The sequence below is a fragment of the Ambystoma mexicanum genome, chromosome 1p, assembly GCF_040938575.1.
Source record: "Ambystoma mexicanum isolate Mex_15411 chromosome 1p, UKY_AmexF1_1, whole genome shotgun sequence".
In the NCBI taxonomy this organism is placed as follows: domain Eukaryota; kingdom Metazoa; phylum Chordata; class Amphibia; order Caudata; family Ambystomatidae; genus Ambystoma; species Ambystoma mexicanum.
Window position 1 is genome coordinate 753639404 of NC_090921.1, and position 20772 is coordinate 753660175.

Sequence of the window (20772 nt, forward strand, 5' to 3'; positions counted from 1 at the left end):
ATGGTGATACTTGTAGGGGAATGTTACAGGTATTGCATGGTGGGCTTGGGGCTTGGAGGGGATTGGTTGTAGGTGGAGGGGGTCAAGCGTTAAAGGAATGTAGGATGGGGAATGGGGAGTGCTGCAAATTGGATAGTGGTGGACGAAGGGCAGTGCAGTGTTAGCAAAAAGGGAGATGATACTGGAAGCTGGGAATGGAATGGATAAGGTGGTGTGTGATGGCGATGCCAAAGAGTTTCGCACCAGCAACAAATAATTTCAAATCAGTTATATCTCCTGGGGACTATCAGAGGGACAGTCAACTCCAATGGCCAATTATGGAGCAAACTCCCACATCTGCTGAGTCGTCACGCACACCAACCACTCCCAACGTAACAGCTGAAGCCTCCCATTTAAGCAGACTAGCGAGGAATGGAAAGAAAGCATATCCCTGGGGCCACTAAATATACATTGATGCGCAAAACCCATCGCAGAGAGGGACTGTGTCTTCCATTACGACAATAGGGATCATGGGCGGGAGAAAACCAAAATAGCCTGTGATTGGTTGAGGATATCTTATCCCATGGCGATATTGTAGCACACGGCCGCATCCAGAGCCCTGTAAGAGTTTACATCCCTGGGAAGAGTCTACGCAGCTGGCAAGCTTAGGTGCTTCGACGATTTGGCCTTGAAGCAGAGCAGGATCGCAGTGACGTTTTTTAATAAGGAGGTTGGTTCTGAAAGTATCTCAATAGTTCTTGGATAAGGGAAATCAGACACAAGGAGGAATATAGTTTGTACAGGTGTGCTTTGCTTTGTGAAGGGGGACAGTCTGGATTGGAAATCTGGTTCTGCAATCAACATCAAGGCCAACTGTTTATTTAACCTACTAGTTCACCTGTCAAATCATCTAGTAGACCACACCTCAACTAGTAATTCACACCATAACTTAATCGGTCAACTGCGTTTCCACATAACCGCTACAGCAGCCACTAGTTATATCACAACGTAACCTCCAGATCACACATTAACCTCAACACATGACTACAAGAGGTCACTTGACCACACAGCTGAATAAAAACGAGAACTTAGCAATTCGAACACATCCCTACATAGGAAATTAGCCACTTTGCTACTTCTCAACATAACTAGAATGTAGCAAGTAGAAGATGTCTCAACTTAAACCCTTAACCAATCAACCATAGCTCAACATTAATGTTAGGACACACATCAACTCAGACGGTGGACCAGACCTCAACATAACCAACAGACCACTTTGCAATGCATCCGCTCAACGATATTCAAACTTAACCCCTAGGCCATGCAGTGCTCATTAGCCACTGAATCTCAGCTAGTCATTGTACCAAACCTCAATTACCAGACCACATCTCATCTTAACTACCAGACCCTGGGTTCACGTAATCACCACAGGACACACCAACCAGAAGACTGCATCTCGGCACTAGATCGACCACAACTCAGTTGTACCCCTTTAGATGGCATTTCAGCTTGAACATGATAAAACATCTCAGCTTGGCTGCTAGAGCACAGCCCATCTTAGATGCTGGACTACACCTCAACTTAAATACTAGGACCTATTTTCATCCATGAAACAGTAGATCACATATCCGGCAAGTCAGAAGTGATTGTAACGCACCAGAATTGGGCATGCATAGAATGGACTATGGAGATCAAGGTTATTGCCGCCTGCCCATTGCCTTTGACCGTCAGGAAGGGATCGAGCAGAATCAGGCATATGTAATTTCTCTACAAGATGATCCCCCCTCTGCTTCCCAGAGAATCGTAAGTTATGAGCCGATTAAACCAATCCTGCTGTCCCATCACAGTGGCTATCATGGTCCATGCGTGAGGGCTACTATGAAAGGAACAATACTTTGAGATTTTTTTTTTTTAAACTGGGAGGATCATTGTTAATGCGCCCAATAACGGGCAGACACATGGCTCTGTTTCCTTGCCAATGACATGCAAATGTTATGGAAAACTATGCAAATTGCGTGCCCCGGCCTACTCTCCTGGTCAGGCTGTAATATAACTGGGATAATATGCCTGACACCTGATTAAATAGAGTGCTTGATAGCCAGGGATGCGCCAGCCGCCTGTCTGTGCCTGGTACAGTTGTCTTGGATCCAGAAATGACCCCTCTGCTTGCCTGCCCCGCCCTCCAGTTCTTTAGAGGGGTCTGCCAGGTGCAGTGCTAACTCCTGTTTTAACAGGGAAGGCTGTCGTGATGGAAGGAATCAAATGGAAAGGGCTGTGGGATGAGGGCGGGGTGGGCAGGCAGGGCATTATCCTCTGGGCGTCTGAAAATACATAAATATTCACATCTTCGAGACCTCGGATGGATCAAATTCTATTTCCCATTATGATTGGATCACATTTTGGTAGACCAGGGGGCGTGTTCAGCTCTCGGCAGATCGTATGGCTTGTTGGGATGTCAGTAAACCATAGTTTTAGCTCTAGAAGAAATCGTATCAAAATGTCGCCCTCACAATTAGACGGCCGAAAATGGTGACTTTTTTTTACCCCCCCCCCCTTTACACCACATAGAATATAATATTAATATGGGGGGGGCATGCGAGGGGTTCCCCCGCATATATATGTGGTGTAAAGGGGTTAATAAAAAAGTCGGCATTTTCGGCTGTCGCAATAATCACACAATAGTGCCACTTTAAACATCGCTTTAACACTAAACTACAGAACTCGCTCATAAATGTTCGAAAATCTCAGGCATATTTTCTGAAGGTGGGGGCATTCCTTATGCCAACCAACTTCAATGTTATGTCGAGAAAAAACTAGCAGCAAAGCCAACAGTTTTGGCTTTTCTATAGGCAAATAGGTCCCCACAGTCATATATTTTAAACACTGCAACTTCTATATATATTACAGTTTCTTTAAATTATCCCAAAAAAATCAATATATGACGTAAGAAAAAAAAAAGGTCAGTTAAGTACTTTAATTCAGAGTTGCGTGCTGGGAAGTTGCTGTCACTAAGAAATCACACAGCTGAAGCACACTTTACTAAGAAGCTTTTGTTACACCAGGAGGTTCTTAATTCCTGCATTTAACCCGTTGCCTCTCAGACAGCTGTGTGTTTCAAGAAGGTCCTGCCGTTTAAAATCTCTTTAATGTGGAAAGAACATAGATAACAAAGAGTACGGGAGACTGGGCATGCTAATGGAGTGTGTGTATTCCTCCACAAGGGCCAGGAAAAGGGCCAACCCTGCATACCCCTTCTATATCAATATTGTTGATCTTGCAGGTGGCTGGTGCCACCTCTATGAGCCAAATCTAAACGAGGGCCTTCTGTAACGATACACCCTTCCCTCGTTTGGCAATATATGCATCCCATACCTTCACACATCCCTTTATGGGGATAGTTCACCCCTGAAAAAAGACTGTGGCTATCCCCGATGCTGAGTGAAGAACGCTGGCCCACCTTGTAAACCAGCAAAGGGTGGGAAGAATGTATTAAAAAGTGTGGAGTAGGTGGTGTGAGGGGGATTAGGAATTAGATGAGTCCAATTCTCGAATCCCCTTCCTATGCCTGTTCAAGCTAAATATCCTGCCACGGGCCCCTCCACCACCCCTTCCAATCTCCTTCATCACCACCAGGCTCCATTTCCATTTTGGAGTGCACAGCCAAACACAAATCCAATCTGAGCCCGGGCCTGAATGCAATTTGCTTAAATCTATTTCTTTCATAATGAAGTGTTTTCAAATCCCACCGCCCCTGCTCGGGGCAAACTCTTGCTGATACCGAATGTGTGATGGTCCTGGTCCCGCTCTGCTCCTTGCTTTTAAAGAAAGACAGCTGCTGAAAGGAGCCGCTGTTATGGTAGCAAATGGGGAGAAACAGCCTAACGGTGAAGAGGGGTTCAGGATCCTGCCACCTCCGCCCCCTCCTACTAAATTCATGACAAGAAAGAAGGCCAGAAACACTGCAATCATTCATTCTATTTTGGACGAATTCCTAATGGACCCATGATTAACAAGTACGTTGAGAGGTGTCCCCTCAGCCAGCCATACCGACCAAGGGACATGATCAGAGACACCTATATGGACTGCTTGGACTAAACACCAAGAAGCCATGTTGCTGACATTGTTAGAGACACCACGACATACCAGCATTAGACATGAAGCACACGTGCCATCCACACTTCGGGACACAAATACACACTCAAACACATGAAGAAAATGAGCATACAGTTTTATAGTTAGAGGACAAATACATATACATACTGTCATTGCTTTTATTATTTTTGCCATTAGCCAAGTGCAGCAATGCAGAAACCACAAGATGCAAGAGATCCTAAGCAAAGCTTGCAGATGCTTAAATGCAAATAACTCTATGGAACTGCAGGAGCACCTATGGGACCTGACAGAGCCAGGTGTGACTAACCTATGGAAATGTAGTATAGCATGGACACTGTAGAAACCGCATTATAAGGTTTAGGAAAAGTACAGCAGGCCTCAGGCCTCTGAGCAAGAGATGAGTTGAGCTGATTCAGGCTGAACAGAGAGCAAGACCTGTGAGACTGGACCCACAGCCAAGGTCAAGAGATATGGATGACATTCCAATCCCCAGATGACAAAGGGACCAGCTGCAGAAAATGCAAATACATTCTCATAATTCAGAGCCACAGAGCTCAAATTCGTGGTCTCTGAACATGTGATGCGGTAGAAGCAGGAAATGGACAGCAATCGGCGGTGGGAAAGGAGAGCTGGTCCCAGGCTGCCAGACACAGACCACAACAAGTATGCAACAGTATGCAACAAGTGTTGTGCCGGTCAGGAGAGCACTCTCATAAGGCAAAGGTGGTACCCTCAAGTTACAATACAGATACAACACATAATCGTTCTCATCACCTTGAAGAGGTAGACAGTGAGCTGAGAATCTTTGCGGATCCCATGCCTGGGGATGTCAGCTCTAACCAATCACAGTTTAGTACCCTAGGGGTGGGTAGCAACAGGCAAGAACCAATGGTAAGTCCCCAACACTGCAACAATGTTATAGTTAGTGGATTGGGGGTGGTACAGGCCAGCCACCTGGCATGCGAGGGCCAGTAGAATAACATCTATAATGTCCTGTATAGGTTATAACATACTCAGTACATAATAACCCAGCCCAATAGGTTTTCTGGAGAAGGGCCAAAGTTGTGACAAAGTGCTGACACCATTTGGGAGTAAAACAGGCCTGTAGACCGAGGAAAAGTGAGATGTGCATGAAAACTCTCTGTTCCTGTGCTGATCCCTGTTGGTTTAGTCTGTAATAAACAATAGTTTGAACTTGCCATTGACTGTGTTGGTAGCAGAGGATGGTTGGCTATGTCATCCTGAGACCAGGTCATCTCCTCCGCTGCTGAACCCGAGAGACTGCAGGATCCTCACATATTTTGAGAAAACGGGAAAATGCGTGCCCGTGGAAAGGCCATCACGAGCCAGTTGGAAATCATCCTTCCCGAAGTCAGCAAACGGTCAATTGTGACATGAAGGGGGGCAAACAGTACTGACTGCTAGTCCATTGTACCCCCATGGCTGAGCCACCTAGGGACCCACCCTAACTACTAACCATTGCTGCCAATCAACAACTAAACAATGATGCACAGATGGGCGCATGCGCGCCCTGCCAACACTGGCAACAGTGGTAAGACCAAGAGCCCCTATGGGTGGAACCAAAGGGGCTTTCTGGATCTTCTTTGCAAACTCTTACAGTTAGTGCCAGTGGCATCTCCTCCAGCAAAGTTCTCCTTTTAAACTTTTGTTGAGGCTGAAAACACTCTCCTATCCAAAGGGGACCCGTGCTGGGTTATTATCCCCAACCCTCAGCCCTTAATGGTGACCAATAGATCCAAGCCATGCACCCTCTTCACTCAAATGGTGAAACTCCCAGCAATAGCTCTGACCAAATGCACTGGCATGTCTCACCTTCTCTGTGCATTCACCCGCCAGTTTCCCTGCCCAGCCTCACTTCAAAGAGACCGGGCGGAGTGTGGCTGCCCTGCTGGATAAAGCTTTGATCGCAGCAATGGTGACGTCACCATGCACGGTGAGGTGATATGTCCCCAGTTGTAGAGGGCAAAATGGCCAGTCTTTGGGCCCCTCCCGACTCATCCCGCAGAATGTTTCCAGAGGCTCCATGCTCAACCCAGCGGCCGATTCTTTTCTTCGGCACCTTGCTGGAGAGAGCGGGGCACCACAATGCGATTAATGCCCAAGCTACCCAGGGACTGAACTTTACTGGTTGCCTGTTAAAAATAAAAATCCCCTTTTGCCAAACAACCAGACAGTTCAGGTCCTCTAGAGCAAGAACAACAAACGCATCCAGGGTCAAGATGGCTGCTTGTTGAGCAGCATGTTCTCCACTCAAACTCCTCCTGCCCTCCATCTGACAGGACATGTGCAAACAATTCATGGAAAACGACTTAATATAAAGGACTATAGGGATTAATGTGTCGAACAGGTGAGCTGCCAAGGAAAAGTACAGATATCACCTCTGTTACAATACGGAGGAGCGATTCTGGCAGAGAACTGACTATCTACCACCTCACTTCAACATGATTCCCTGGAGTCAAAGATGGCCTCATCGAACCTACCCTTCATGAACATTGCCAACCAAAGGATATTCCCAATGCCCTATCTTATGAACGAGTAGCTTCAATGCCTTCCCTAACTAAGCCCTCCTTGAGACCAGGCGGCAGGTGAAGTAGCTTTTCTCAGTGGGTTGGCAATTTCTGAATTTCCTGTGTGCGGCGTCCATGGATAGGACCTCTGATTCACTATAAAGGAGTGTCTTGCAAATAGGCCCAAGGACCAGCAACAGTCCCTGGGCTATTCCCTTTTTTTAAGCAAAGAATAGTGGTTACTGCTCCAATTCAGAGGAAAAAATCAAGAGAACACAAAATCTCGATTTTGAAAATGCAGAATAAACGAAAAAGGTGAGTCTAAAAAACTTTGCAGTGGCTGAATGTCGGAGGAGGAACGGTGATGCAGGACATGTCCGTATTTTCGGGTAGGTGTTAGGCGAAGGTCGGAGGCATACAGTTAACTTTACCCTTTTGAGAAGAAGTTGGCCTAAAAGAAGTTCAGATGGTCTACGGAAAAGCAGCGGCGGGGTTAGGTGAACACCTCAAATCTGTCAGTGAATCATCATGGATTTAGAACACCCTGTGACCACTTAGGGCCTAATTCACAGAAGCGTTTTATAATGGCAAAACCCCATTGGAAAGTGCTCTGTGAATTTGTAATCGCAAAACCCCATTGGAAAACGCTCTGTGAATTTAAGATATGATATTTATAACACGCTCAATACCCAGAGGTTTCTAAGCACAGACCCGGGGATCGGACCTGTGTTGCTCTGTGTCGTCTTGTTTCCAAGGCGAGCACGTTGCCCCTGAGCTATCCTCCCTAGACAATGGCATTGGCAAAGCCCCATTGGAAAACGCTCTGTGCATCTGGGATTTAGTGTCGATTTTTTAAACCATTCACTTTTCAAATTGTATGATTTGCCATTCATTTTATCTTTCAAGAGTCACACAATGCATCTTTTTACTTTCAAGTTGTTCTTATAAAAACCAAAGTAACCTTGGTTTTCAATGGGAGCAAATTTTCTTGATCGGGGGCCATCTTTCAGTTTGGGGGTGCCGTGAATTTGCGTATCTCCTTGCCAACCCCAGCTGAGATGTGTCGCAGAAATGAAAGCTTTATGCGCGGTTGAGCTGGTTGCTCCCCAGTCACCCTTTGGCTGATGATAATCAGCGTTCCTGCCTCTGAGGACACAGGCCCTACACTTCCATCTTTCGATAATTAATACGAAATGGGACTTCACCGGGGACGCGCGTGCGAAATATAATCACAAGTCATTGTCCCCCATTAAGACTGCAGGGCTGGAAATATGAGTTCCCTCCATGGGCTGACGGAGAAGGGGAGCTGGTGTTCAAGGCTGATTTATAAAGTCAGAACAAATGGCGGAAGCTGTGGCAATCAAAAGCCAAGGATGGGGCAGATCTGTGTTCAGATTAAGTTGTATTTTTAGGAGAGTAATTTCATTAATGGTATCAGCCGGCCTTCCAGGGCCGTGAGTACATAAGCCTCTAAGCTTTATGGCGGCTGTACAGACGCTCTCCTCCCCCAGCGCACCTGCCTACAAGCCGCGGCTTCACGGGAGGGAAGCACAGCTTTTGTCCACCTGCCTGGGCTCCGTTTCGAGGTGGGGGAGAGATGTCATTTCAAAAAGACAACTTTTTGAGTAAACAATGGCTAATCATAGGTTTGCCCTTCATCAACACCAAGAAAGAATTAGAATTGCTCCCATCCCCCTACTCCTAATTCAGTGCTTTGAGAATTGGTGGGTGGTGACGCTGCAGTGGCCAGGGTTGCTCACGTTTAAGAGACTGATTTTAGGGAGATCCTGGTGGAGCGGAATCAGACCTTGATTAAAATGAATCGTCCTGCAATGCATCCATCGCTCAAAAACAAAGGGATTCTTTTCATGGATCTTAGGCAATTAATCCACAAGAACATTTGACGTTCATTTGGGGGAGATTTGTGATTCAATGTGATTGATAGCCAATCAGAGAGGCTCCCTCGGGTTTAGAGAGGCTTAGGATTTCTGAAAAGGTCAAAGGTCCAGCGTGCACAGACATTGTGCTGCCAACCGAAGACTTCACTTGACAGTATTGCCCTTTAAAGTTCTTACATTTCTGATGGATGGATCTCAGCCCACCATTTTATCAACAAAACAAAATTAAACAGAAATAATAATAAAAGAGTGGGTGGTATAGTTCCTTGGACACTGCATGTATATAGTCCCAAATGACATCGCCAGGCTGATTTTAGGGCCCATCGCCACAGGAACTGGCCACCGGGCTCGTCCTCGTATGTGCTATAATAGCCGGTTGGTTTCACACCTGTACTCTCAGCGCCTCTGCCCTCGCGGCCAGAGAATAATTTTTCGCAATTAACGCTGAAATAGTACACCAGATAACTGTGAAAGGCATCACCTCGGCAACAGCAAGATCTGTTCCTTCGGTCCCTTATCACTCTCAGCGTTATTTATTCATTATTTACAAGGGTTCGGCACATATACAGGGTTCACTACAGCCCCATTGCCCAGATTAAAGTGAGTTATTTACAATGGTGCCTATTCTGTGGTCTCCACCAGGCAGCTGTATCGGATTCTTATTCCTGTTAGTCAGCTTCCCAGCTTCTGATGGCCAACGAATGAGGAAATAATATATCTTCAAAAACTGTACTAAAAAGAACGTTGGGTACTAGCCAATCTTACTGGATCTTCGCCGCGTACGTAAACAGGTCTTATTATTATGTTACTTCTCATCCTCGGAAGGAGGAACGGCTTGGTTATCCTTGTTGCGATTCAGAATCCAGGGCCTACAGGTTGAACCTAGATCTTACAAAACGATCTATATTCACGGCTTAACAACAACCAATGGTCGACGCAGACTTGCATAAATACGCGGCCTTTGCGTTTCAATGCTCGGTCCCCAGTTTTCCCTTTGCTCGTCTGTGCTGCTGAGATGTTTGGATCCTGGTTAACATCTTGAAAGAGAAAAGCGCTTCAGCCTCCCGTAATCTATTCCGCGTCATGATGACAAGGATATTCTCTGAGATCTGACATTTTCCGACACAGCCATTTTTGTCTTCTCTTTGCAACCTGTGCACACCATTACGTCTCCCGCTATATTCACACCAGGTGTACCCTTTTTTCATTTTGGGTAAACCATCGAATTCTAACTGATGGAAAATACAAAGGTTTAGGATTATGAAACTATTCGGGCAGAAAAGCAAATCCCCAAATCCGCCCTGTTAATCCCACGCCTTCCAGGAGAGGAGGGGCCTCTAGGGAGCTTTATCACTTAAAAAGAAAGTTACAGTGATGTAAACATGTTGGGTAACAATGACATTTTGGTCCATTACAAAGGAACGTAGGTGCCCAAGCGTGTTCCATCATATTCAGTTCAGCGCAGCGGGCACATTTTTCAGCCATCTGTTACTGATGTTTCAACATGAAACAAATGGCAACAGGTTTTATAAGGGGACAGACGGTGGCAGTGAAAAACATGAAAGCAGCAAATCGACAGGAATTTAAGTGGAATATTTTGGATTGGGTTAACAAAAAAATCAGGAAACGTTCAAATCTAAAGTTGAAACACAGTTAAGGCAATAGAATCAAAGTCACTTTATGTATTTGATGTTTCCAACGTGAGCTCTGCATGGAAGCAGGATGTGAACCGTGCATCTGTTCCTTTGATCGATATACGTAATGAACTCTTTCATTTTTGTGGCATGCTCCACGCTTAAAATGATGCCCCAAAACAACTGAAACATGTTGATGGGATTGTCCTTTAATTCCTGGTGAGTCCACGGCTTGTGTTCTGAGTCTCGACAAGCCTTGGCTCAGGGTGGTGTGTAGACTAAACCTTTCGGAACGCAGGGCACAGAAATGGCAAGCATGCATTTTGGGCTCCCCTGATTCTCTGTCGGCGACTAATGCTTCGCTTTTTTTGTAAATAGGTCTGCATCTGGATTTTTTCTTCAGTTACTTGACGGTTCACCAACCGTAGCCTCACCCATGAACAGCTGCGAATTGCATGAATTTATACGTTTGCCAGTTCCTCGGGATTTCCTTCTATCGGCAAATAACTATCCACTGTGAATGAACCTCCTCTTAGGTGCAGATATCGACAGGTTTTCAATACAGACCTCCTTGTGTATTTCTACAGGACCATCGGCTTAACCATATGCGTAAACCCTCGACTACTGTAGAGCGACAGAGATTTCACTGCACTTCACTGTCCCTGTGGATCTTCAAAATCAATTTAGAAAAGGCTGAGCACCTGGCTGGTTTTATTTCTTTTTTTATGTTGAGCTAAAGAGCTCCCTATCCACACGCACCCGCTGCGGATCCTAGCGTGTGGTGCGCCATGTAAAAGGGAGGGGGGTTGGATGTGTTGGCAACATGCACATCACAGGTAAGGCCACATCTTGGGTTTTGTGTCCAATTCTGGTGACTCCTCTTGAGAAGTGTGTCTAGTTAGTTCTGGGGGGACAGGGGAGGTGCCTGGGGTGTTTTGTCCAATCTGGGGAGTCCCCAGGAGGATTGCATCCATTTGCAAAAGCATCATAAAGGGTACGATAGATTGGAGGTCTCAAATATGGAGTATTGACGGTCACATTAGGAGTATGAAATATTAGAGGCCTCGTTAGGAGAACGGTGTGTTGGGGGTCACATTAGGAGTATGGAAGATTGGAAGTCTCAAGTATGCAGTAGTCTAGTGGAGTCTAGTGGACTGGAGGGCTCAGGTACGGAGTATTGGAGCTCTAATTGGGAGTTTGGCGGTCTTAAGTATGGTTTACTGAATGTCTCATTCGGAGGGTGGCGTATTTGAAGCCTTGTTAGCAGGGTGGAGCATTGGAGGCCTCATTCGGAGTATGGGGAACTAGAGGTGTCATTGGGAGTTGGGATTATCCTGTCCAGCTCTGGAGACAGATCTACAGAAGGATAAAGCCAGGCAGGCAATGGAAATGATGCCTGCCTTCACCCACAGGCCTGATGAGAGGCTCAAGTATTCAAAGATGTACAAGACACACTACAGGAAAGGTGGGGTGGGAAAATGTGATGGTCCTGTGAATATTTCATGGGATAGCAGAGGAGACGCGGGTAAGGCCTCACATTGAGGTGGAACGGTATTCCGAACTGGAGCCCAGATTTCAGGCAGAAGTCAGAAGACACAGGGAAGTAACATTGGAAATGATGTGTTGATAATAGGGACAGTAAATCCATGGTCTCCAGCAAGAATGGGGTAGACAATAATGTAGAGGAATTTTAAAGGACATCGCCTACCCACAGAGAAACAATTGTACAAAAAAAAAGCAAAGGTAGTGATGGAGGTCATGAAGAATTGTGTATCAAAAGCATGAGGCCATACCATGTCTGGGGAAGCTTGTGGTCTTGTGCATAAGGGGTGTGGCCATGCAGTTCAGGCTGGACTGCCCTTTTTGGGGTGGGAACAAGCCTGATTTGCAGTCAGTCTTTTCCCTTACCGTAAGGGCTTGGCGGGCCCTTGCTTGCTGAAATGGGGGCCCTGAGAACCACCAGGCTTTTATGGAACCTCCTGATCACAGGATCAAAAACTTGCCAGGATGACTCAGCCTTCCATCCTCCAATGTAGATGAAATATGATGCTTGAGTTGACTAGATCACTTAGGATGTTAGCGGCATATCAGCTCGTGGCGTGTTTGCTGATTGATCGCTATGACGATGATAGTGGTTGGCCTGAGGATAGAGGTAAGGCCATAGGGACTTTAGTATGAATGTGACTTGAATGGTGATCATTTCGGTTAGGATGGGGACCAAGGAAGATCTGGGGAATGCATGAGTATTGATTTGTGTGGGAATTAGAGCCAGGTCTGGGATATTTCACATAAAAACCAAGACCATCTCAGGGGAGGTGGATTCCGACCTGAAACAAATGACAGCTCACAGCTGGCGGACCTCATCAGCAGGTCACCCTCACTTCAACATACTGGACTTACCTGTTCCTTACACCCATGCTTTCTGCACATGTCCTTTATAACCCCAGACCAAGAGTAGGGCCCTTCCCTCCACAGTTGCCTTACATCCCACACCCAGAGCAGGACCCTTCTTCCAAATGACCCTGGCAGCCCCACACCCAGAGAAGAGCAATTCTAGTCACAGGGCCTCTGCAGCCCCACACCCAGAGAAGGCCCCTTGACTCCACAGGCCCTTTACAATCCATACCCAGAACAGGAAGCTTTAGTTAACTGGCTGTTTACACCCCCCACTTCCAGAACAGAACACTTGATTCCACAGGCCCTTTAAACCTCCACCCCAGAGCTGCACCCTTGTCTCCGCGAGCTCTTTAAAGTCCCATGCCCAGAGCTGTAATATTTCCACAACAGGCCCCAAGCCAGAGCAGGCCTCTTTCCTCCACAGGACCTGGGAACCCCCAGCGCTGCATACTTATCACCATATCCCCTTTATTTCCCCCACACCCAGAGCAGGCCCCTTCCCTCCACAGGACCTTCACATCCCACACCCAGAGCAGGCCCCTTCCCTCCACAGGACCTTCACATCCCACACCCATAGCAGGCCCCTTCCCTCCACAGGACCTTCACATCCCACACCCAGAGCAAGAACCTTCCCTCCAAAGGACCTTCACATCCCACACCCAAAGCAGGACCCTTCCCTCCACAGGACCTTCACATCCCACACCCAGAGCAGGACCCTTCCCTCCACAGGACCGTTACATCCCACAGCCAGAGCAGGCCCCTTCCCTCCAAAGGCCCTTCACAGCCCAACACCCAGAGCAGGACCCTTCCCTCCAAAGCCCCTTTACAGCCCAACACCCATAGCAGAACCCTTCCCTCCACAGGCCCTTCACATCCCACAACCAAAGCAGGACCCTTCCCTCCACAGGACCTTCACATCCCACACCCAGAGCAGGACCCTTCCCTCCACAGGACCGTCACATCCCACAGCCAGAGCAGGCCCCTTCCCTCCACAGGACCTTCACATCCCACAGCCAGAGCAAGAACCCTTCCCTCCAAAGGCCCTTTACAGCCCAACACCCATAGCAGAACCCTTCCCTCCACAGCCCCTTAACATCCCACACCCAGAGCAGGCCCCTTCCCTCCACAGGACTGTCACATCCCACATCCATAGCAGGACCCTTCCCTCCACAGGACCGTCACATCCCACACCCAGAGCTTGACCCTTCCCTCCACAGGACCTTCACATCCCACACCCAGAGCAGGCCCCTTCCCTCCACAGGACTTTCACATCCCACACCCAGAGCAGGCCCCTTCCCTCCACAGGACCTTCACATCCCACATCCATAGCAGGACCCTTCCCTCCACAGGACCGTCACATCCCACTCCCAGAGCAGGACCCTTCCCTCCAAAAGCCCTTCACAGCCCAACACCCAGAGCAGGACCCTTCCCTCCAAAGGCCCTTTACAGCCCAACATCCATAGCAGAACCCTTCCCTCCACAGGCCCTTCACATCCCACACCCAGAGCAGGCCCCTTACCTCCACAGGACCTTCACATCCCACATCCATAGCAGGACCCTTCCCTCCAAAGGACCTTCACATCCCACTCCCAGAGCAGGACCCTTCCCTCCACAGGACCGTCACATCCCACACCCACAGCAGGCCCCTTCCCTCCACAGGTCCGTCACATCCCACACCCACAGCAGGCCCCTTCCCTCCACAGGACCGTCACATCCCACACCCAGAGCAGGCCCCTTCCCTCCACGGACCGTCACATCCCACACCCACAGCAGGCCCCTTCCCTCCACAGGACCGTCACATCCCACAACCAGAGCAGGCCCCTTCCCTCCACAGGACATTCACATCCCACACCCAGAGCAGGCCCCTTCCCTCCACAGGACATTCACATCCCACACCCAGAGCAGGACCCTTCCCTCCACAGGACCTTTACATCCCACACCCATAGCAGAACCCTTCCCTCCTCAGGCCCTTCACATCCCACACCCAGAGCAGGCCCCTTCCCTCCACAGGACCTTCACATCCCACACCCATAGCAGAACCCTTCCCTCCTCAGGCCCTTCACATCCCACACCCAGAGCAGGCCCCTTCCCTCCACAGGACCTTCACATCCCACACCCATAGCAGAACCCTTCCCTCCACAGGACCGTCACATCCCACACCCAGAGCAGGCCCCTTCCCTCCACGGACCGTCACATCCCACACCCACAGCAGGCCCCTTCCCTCCACAGGACCGTCACATCCCACAACCAGAGCAGGCCCCTTCCCTCCACAGGACATTCACATCCCACACCCAGAGCAGGCCCCTTCCCTCCACAGGACATTCACATCCCACACCCAGAGCAGGACCCTTCCCTCCACAGGACCTTTACATCCCACACCCATAGCAGAACCCTTCCCTCCTCAGGCCCTTCACATCCCACACCCAGAGCAGGCCCCTTCCCTCCACAGGACCTTCACATCCCACACCCATAGCAGAACCCTTCCCTCCTCAGGCCCTTCACATCCCACACCCAGAGCAGGACCCTTCCCTCCACAGGACCTTCACATCCCACACCCATAGCAGAACCCTTCCCTCCTCAGGCCCTTCACATCCCACACCCAGAGCAGGCCCCTTCCCTCCACAGGACCTTCACATCCCACATCCATAGCAGGCACCTTCCCTCCACAGGACCTGTGAACCCCAGAGCTGCACACGTCTGACCCAGTACCCCAGAGCAGAGCATTTTACTCCACAGACTCTTTACATCGCACCCCCAGAGCTGCCCACCCCCCAGCCCAGAAGCCCTTTGCGGTCCTAGGTCCAGAGAAGGCCCTTTCCTCCACAGGCCCAATACGATACCACACCAGAGCAGGGACGCCACACCCCGCCCCCCCCCCCTCCCCGCCCAGAGCCGACACGTGTCCCCACAGGCCCTTTATTTAGCCAATGCCATAACAGAGCGCTTGCCTCCACAGGTCCTTTACACCACTACCCCAAGTAACAACATTTCACTTCAAGGGACATTTAGACCCCCCTGTCTGCCCCCAGAGAAAGAACCTTCACTCGAGAAGTCCTATACGGTCCTACTCCCAGAGTATGGCATTTCAGTTAACGGGACCACCCACAGAGCTGCAGACTGGTGTGCACGAGCCCTGTAGAACCCCACCCACCGAGCTGCAGACTGGCTTCCACAGGCCATTAACCCCACCCACAGAGCTGCAGAATCGTTTCCACAGGCCATTAACCCACCCACGGAGCTGCAGACTGGCTTCCATAGGACCTTAACTCCACCCACAGAGCTGCAGACTGGCTTCCACAGGCCCTTTACAACCCCACCCACAGAGCTGCAGACTGGTTTACACGAGCCCTGTAGAACCCCACCCACAGAGCTGCAGACTGGCTTCCACAGGCCATTAACCCCACCCACAGAGCTGCAGAATCGTTTCCACAGGCCATTAACCCACCCACGGAGCTGCAGACTGGCTTCCATAGGACCTTAACTCCACCCACAGAGCTGCAGACTGGCTTCCACAGGCCCTTTACAACCCCACCCACAGAGCTGCAGACTGGTTTACACGAGCCCTGTAGAACCCCACCCACAGAGCTGCAGACTGGCTTCCACAGGCCCTTTACAACCCCACCCACAGTGCTGCAGACTGGTTTCCACTGGCCCCTTACAACCCCACCCACAGACCTGCAGACTGGTTTCCACTGGCCCTTTACAACCCCACCCACAGAGCTGCACAATGGTTTCCACTGGCCCTTTTACAACCCCAAACTCAGAGGTGGACGCTTGACTGCACGGGTCCTTTACAGCCCCACGCCCATGACCCTACAAGCAACCCTCCTCTCTCTGCTCACTAACCTTGCTCGCAGGAACGACCAGATACCAACCTCTCCTCATCTTGTTTGTGAGCTCTGCGGGTGCTTTCCTCGGCCCCGCTCTTTACCTCTGTGAACCTAAGCTGAGATGCCACGACCTTGCCATGCTAGTCATGACACCAGGATGATGCCCTGTTAAAGACTCATGGCAGTGGCCCACTCCTCCAGTACCCTCATACACGGTCAGCTGAGATGCCAGGCCCCCCTTGCCATGCTAGTCATGACACCAGACTGATGCCCTCACCCACGGTCAGCTGAGATGCCAGGCCCTTGCCATGCTAGTCATGACACCATGATGATGCCCTGTTAAAGACTCATGGCAGTGGCCCACTCCTCCAGTACCCTCATACACGGTCAGCTGAGATGCCAGGCCCCCCTTGCCATGCTAGTCATGACACCAGACTGATGCCCTCACCCACGGTCAGCTGGGATGCCAGGCCCTTGCCACGCTAGTCATGACACCAGGATGATGCCCTGTTAAAGACTCATGGCAGTGGCCCACTCCTCCAGTACACTCATACACGGTCAGCTGAGATGCCAAGTCCCCCTTGCCATGCTAGTCATGACAGCAGACTGATGCCCTCACCCACGGTCAGCTGGGATGCGAGGCCCTTGCCATGCTAGTCATGACACCAGACGCATGCCCTGGTAAAGACTCATAGCAGTGGTCCCCTCCTCCAGTACCCTCAACCACGGTCAGCTGAGATGCCAGGCCCTTGCCATGCTAGTGGATGCCCTGCCCGGGCCTGAAGAGTGGTCCGCCTCCATCGCCCGCACGCCCCCCAAAGGCCTCACCCACAGATCGGTGGAGAGGCCAGGCCCTTGGCCCGCTCTGCAGCACCTTGCCCGGGCTGACTCCCACCCATGGCTGGGAGCCCTCTTCAGATGCAGGTCCCGGTAGTTTCCCATTATTACCGAGGGGCTCTGCCAGGCCCTCGCCCCCTCCCTATTATTACTCTTGAGAGTCTGTGTACTGACAGCATCTTCAAGGCGCTACTCGACTCCCATTTCAGCCTCACATTTGCTGTTGAGATGTTGGCAGAGCGGTGCCCCTTTAACTCCCCTGGCGTCTGTGGCCCGGAGGGCGCTCTACAACACTTTCGGCCCGATTTACAAACACGTTTTAACATGGGTAAGTCCCATTGAAAGCATGTTTGTAACCAGGCCCTTTATACATACATTAAAGGGCCCAGCCCCTGCTTCTAGTTGCTGCCCAGCTGCTGAAGGTTGGTTATCCGTTACTGCCCCTGGTACCAACGGGGCAGGCATCTGCGGGCGCCCGAGCACGCCTGCTGTGTGTGATTAAAACGGAGATCCGCCTTTATTCAGGGCCCATGCATTGTTGGATTGCCACCCCCCCCCCCCCCCCCCGCCCTCTCTCCTCGCAGCCCTCCCCGGCCATCTGTCACCGCTCCTTTATCCGCACACGGCCCTGGCCCGCAGGACGACAATGCGTGGCCTGCGCTTTCCCGGCGCTCGCCTCCGGAGGCGCTATCCGCCAGGGGGTTGGGGGGGGGGGGGACCGGGTGCAGGAGAGGAGAGGCCCGCACCTCCCGGGGCTGCTGCACAGCCAATGGGAGCTCTCCCCTGGAAGCATTCATACACAGTGCATTGATGTATGGCGAACACACACTGAACGTATGCAGCACTGACATATGTGTAACTTTGTGTGTAAAGAGACATAGCAAGGTCAGATAAAGCGTCTCCAAGGGTGTGCAGGTGGACTATGTGTTTGGCTCTGTGTGACATCACGTGTATAATCCTGTGTGTGTGTGTGTGTATGTACATATATACGGGTGCATATATAAACATACATATATAGCTACCTCTACATGCGTGTGTGTGTGCTGGTATAGATGTACACACACACAGAGGCCTATAGGTGAGTACCTATGGCCGCTTGGAACTGTACTTACTGGTCCCCAAGGCGAGTCAATGTTGCCGGCCTGTCTAGGGGGTGCATTGATAGGTTTTCTAGCCCCTCCATTATCCTGTATGGACTAAAGTCCGCAGGCCAGGCTACAACCTCCAGTGGTCGTTATCACGACAAAATGCACACACTGCGCATTGTGGTGACAGGAGCTCATACACACATCCCCTCAGACCCCTTACCTGAGTGTGTTGTAGTTGTGATGTGGAAATCTGCGTGCTTATATATCGCCGCCTATATCCACAGATGCAATCACTTCGCTCTCACGGCTCTTTCTCACAGGCACACGTTGTCTTTGCTCGATTCCGTGTGATCTGTCACGACCGCCCCCCCCCCTCTCCTGCCAGTGCACCCCATACCTTGCCGGGGTGGTTCCTACCTGATAGCAGAGGCCAGGCCCCAAACCAATCCAAGAACTGGCTTCTGAGTGGGATAGCACCCCGGAAATTGGTATTTCAGACTCGGCACCCATACATTCTAAGGCCTCTCTCTCTGGAAAGATCACCTCCATGGATGGAGAGGGTTTACGTCTCGGGTACAATGCAAGCTCTCTCCCTCTCCCACTCTCTCTCTTTCTCTCTCTACCCCCCCCCCCCCCATTCGCTCTATTCCTCTCTCTCTCTCTCTCAAAGGTCAGCTCAAATCCCATGCCCATCCAACCTTGGCCTCTCTGCTGCGACTATCACAGCTACCTATGTCTAAAGTACTGTGATGAGGGTTGTGTTGTCAGCGGTAGCTCAGCAGAATGGTGCGCCTGCTGCAGACACCTGAACGCAACCGGTGGGTCGCAGGTCCACATCCTACCAGGGCTTGGCATGGCCTTTCATCATCTCACGCCAGCAGTGCCACCCCCTTGCAAGTCACAAGACTGTCGCAGTAAGCGCTATCGACAAAACTAGTTGTTGGAATTACACAGCTTTCGCCCAACGGATCAAGGCCACCGATTTGGGCAACGTCCGTCCTGCTGTGACCCAGGACGGGCTCTTGAGTAGGCCCCGGTGGCTGCTCCCGTCACCCGCCCCCCCCCCCACCGCACGTGCCCCCCCCCCCACCTCACCTTTGTGCATGCCGGTGTATTTATCCTTGATGACCGTCAGCTCGTAGATCTTCCCAAACTGCTCGAAAATGGGCTTTAGGTCCTTCTCTTCCAGGTTGCGGGGGATCTGCCCAATGAAGAGTTTAATGGCGTCCGGTTCCTTCATTGGGGCGAAGTGGGCACGGGGGAAGGGAGGCAGCGGGCGCGGATCAGGCAGCGGGCGCCTTCGGCTAAGCCCCCGAAATCAAGAGGGCGCGCTCCAGAATGGGCGAGAAGACTGGCCAGAGGCTGCGGCTAGGAACTGCCTGCCAGAACCCCAGCGCTTGGTACCCTTGCCAACCCCTGGGGGTCCCGATCCACTCTCGGCCCCTTCCTTTCTATCCGCCAGTCTCTAGCGCCAAAAACGGACTGCTCCTGGGCCCTGCAGGTGCTGGGGGTTATTCTGCTATTGGAGTCTAAGACTTCCTCTGCCCCACTGGGCTTTAACTCCAATAACGGACCGGCTGACCTCCCTGTGATTGGCTTTGGAGGGCCTTCCGCGCCTGTGCCTCTGGTCACACAGGCTTAGTTCTCCCCCGGCTTCTCCTCTCGCTGGGGACAGCAGGACCCCCGGTTCCTTCGCTCCCCGACGCCCGTCCGCCCTTCCTATTAATTACCGGTGCTCGTAGCACACTTAAGTCGTTTATTGATCGCGCTCCTTGGTAAGGGACCAGTTAAATCCGTGTTTTCTCAATAATTGATGACTTTCGCCCCCAGCCGCTCCTGGCCAGCAGGATCTCGGCGGTCTACAGGCGGGCAGGACGGCGTCTCCCTCGCTGGACCAGGAGCTTTGATTCAAATCTTTTCTTCCCCCGAAAAAGCCTGCTCCGGAGCCCGCCCCCTGCCTGAGAAATAATGATGTCAGAGTTAGGGGCCAGCGAGAAAGTGTCGGCGCCGCCCAGCAACGCAGACTAGAGCGCGAGCGGCGCTGGGGGAGGGGCGGGCGCTGCCAGCCTCCCTGGCATCCTCTGGGCACCTGAAGGGTGGGTTGGGGGAGGCTGGCAGCGAAGCCATCGAGAATGACAGGCACGACTCGATGCCCAGATGACGCGTTACAGATCTCACGTTACATTAGCAACGCAAGAAAGACACAAGAAGCAATGGCAGCTGTTTAAACAAGTGCAACCTGAATAATAAGACACAAGACAACATATCGCGTGACTTCATGACACGACGCAACGCAACACCGCCCAGCACAGCCTAAAGAAGCGTAGGACAATATAACGTATGCTACACAACATAACACGACCACATTGAATTAAGGAATGGGGGCAGTGTATGCGACCGACTAGTTACTGCCTGGAACCCGCCGCCGGCCCCCCGCCTATATACTAGCACCTGGAATCTAGTAAGTT

At 50.8% G+C, this 20772-nt stretch overlaps 1 protein-coding gene across 16 annotated transcripts in view; it reads right to left on the minus strand.

Annotated features, from left to right (window-relative positions):
- The window catches only part of CELF3 (CUGBP Elav-like family member 3), a 331245-nt gene extending 310962 nt beyond the window's left edge, over nt 1-20283 (minus strand). For 3 of the 16 annotated variants that reach the window (XR_011304210.1, XR_011304211.1, XM_069650631.1), the window contains exon 1: nt 19400-20283. Coding sequence is in view for 12 of the 16 variants with exons in the window: in XM_069650631.1 (XP_069506732.1) it covers nt 19400-19544 (145 nt within the window). In the remaining 4 variants the exon portion in view is untranslated. The remainder of the gene's footprint in view (nt 1-19399) is intronic. The other 13 variants (XM_069650653.1, XM_069650622.1, XM_069650615.1 and 10 more) reach the window with 7 other exon arrangements.
- Nucleotides 20284-20772: the final 489 nt, after the last annotated feature.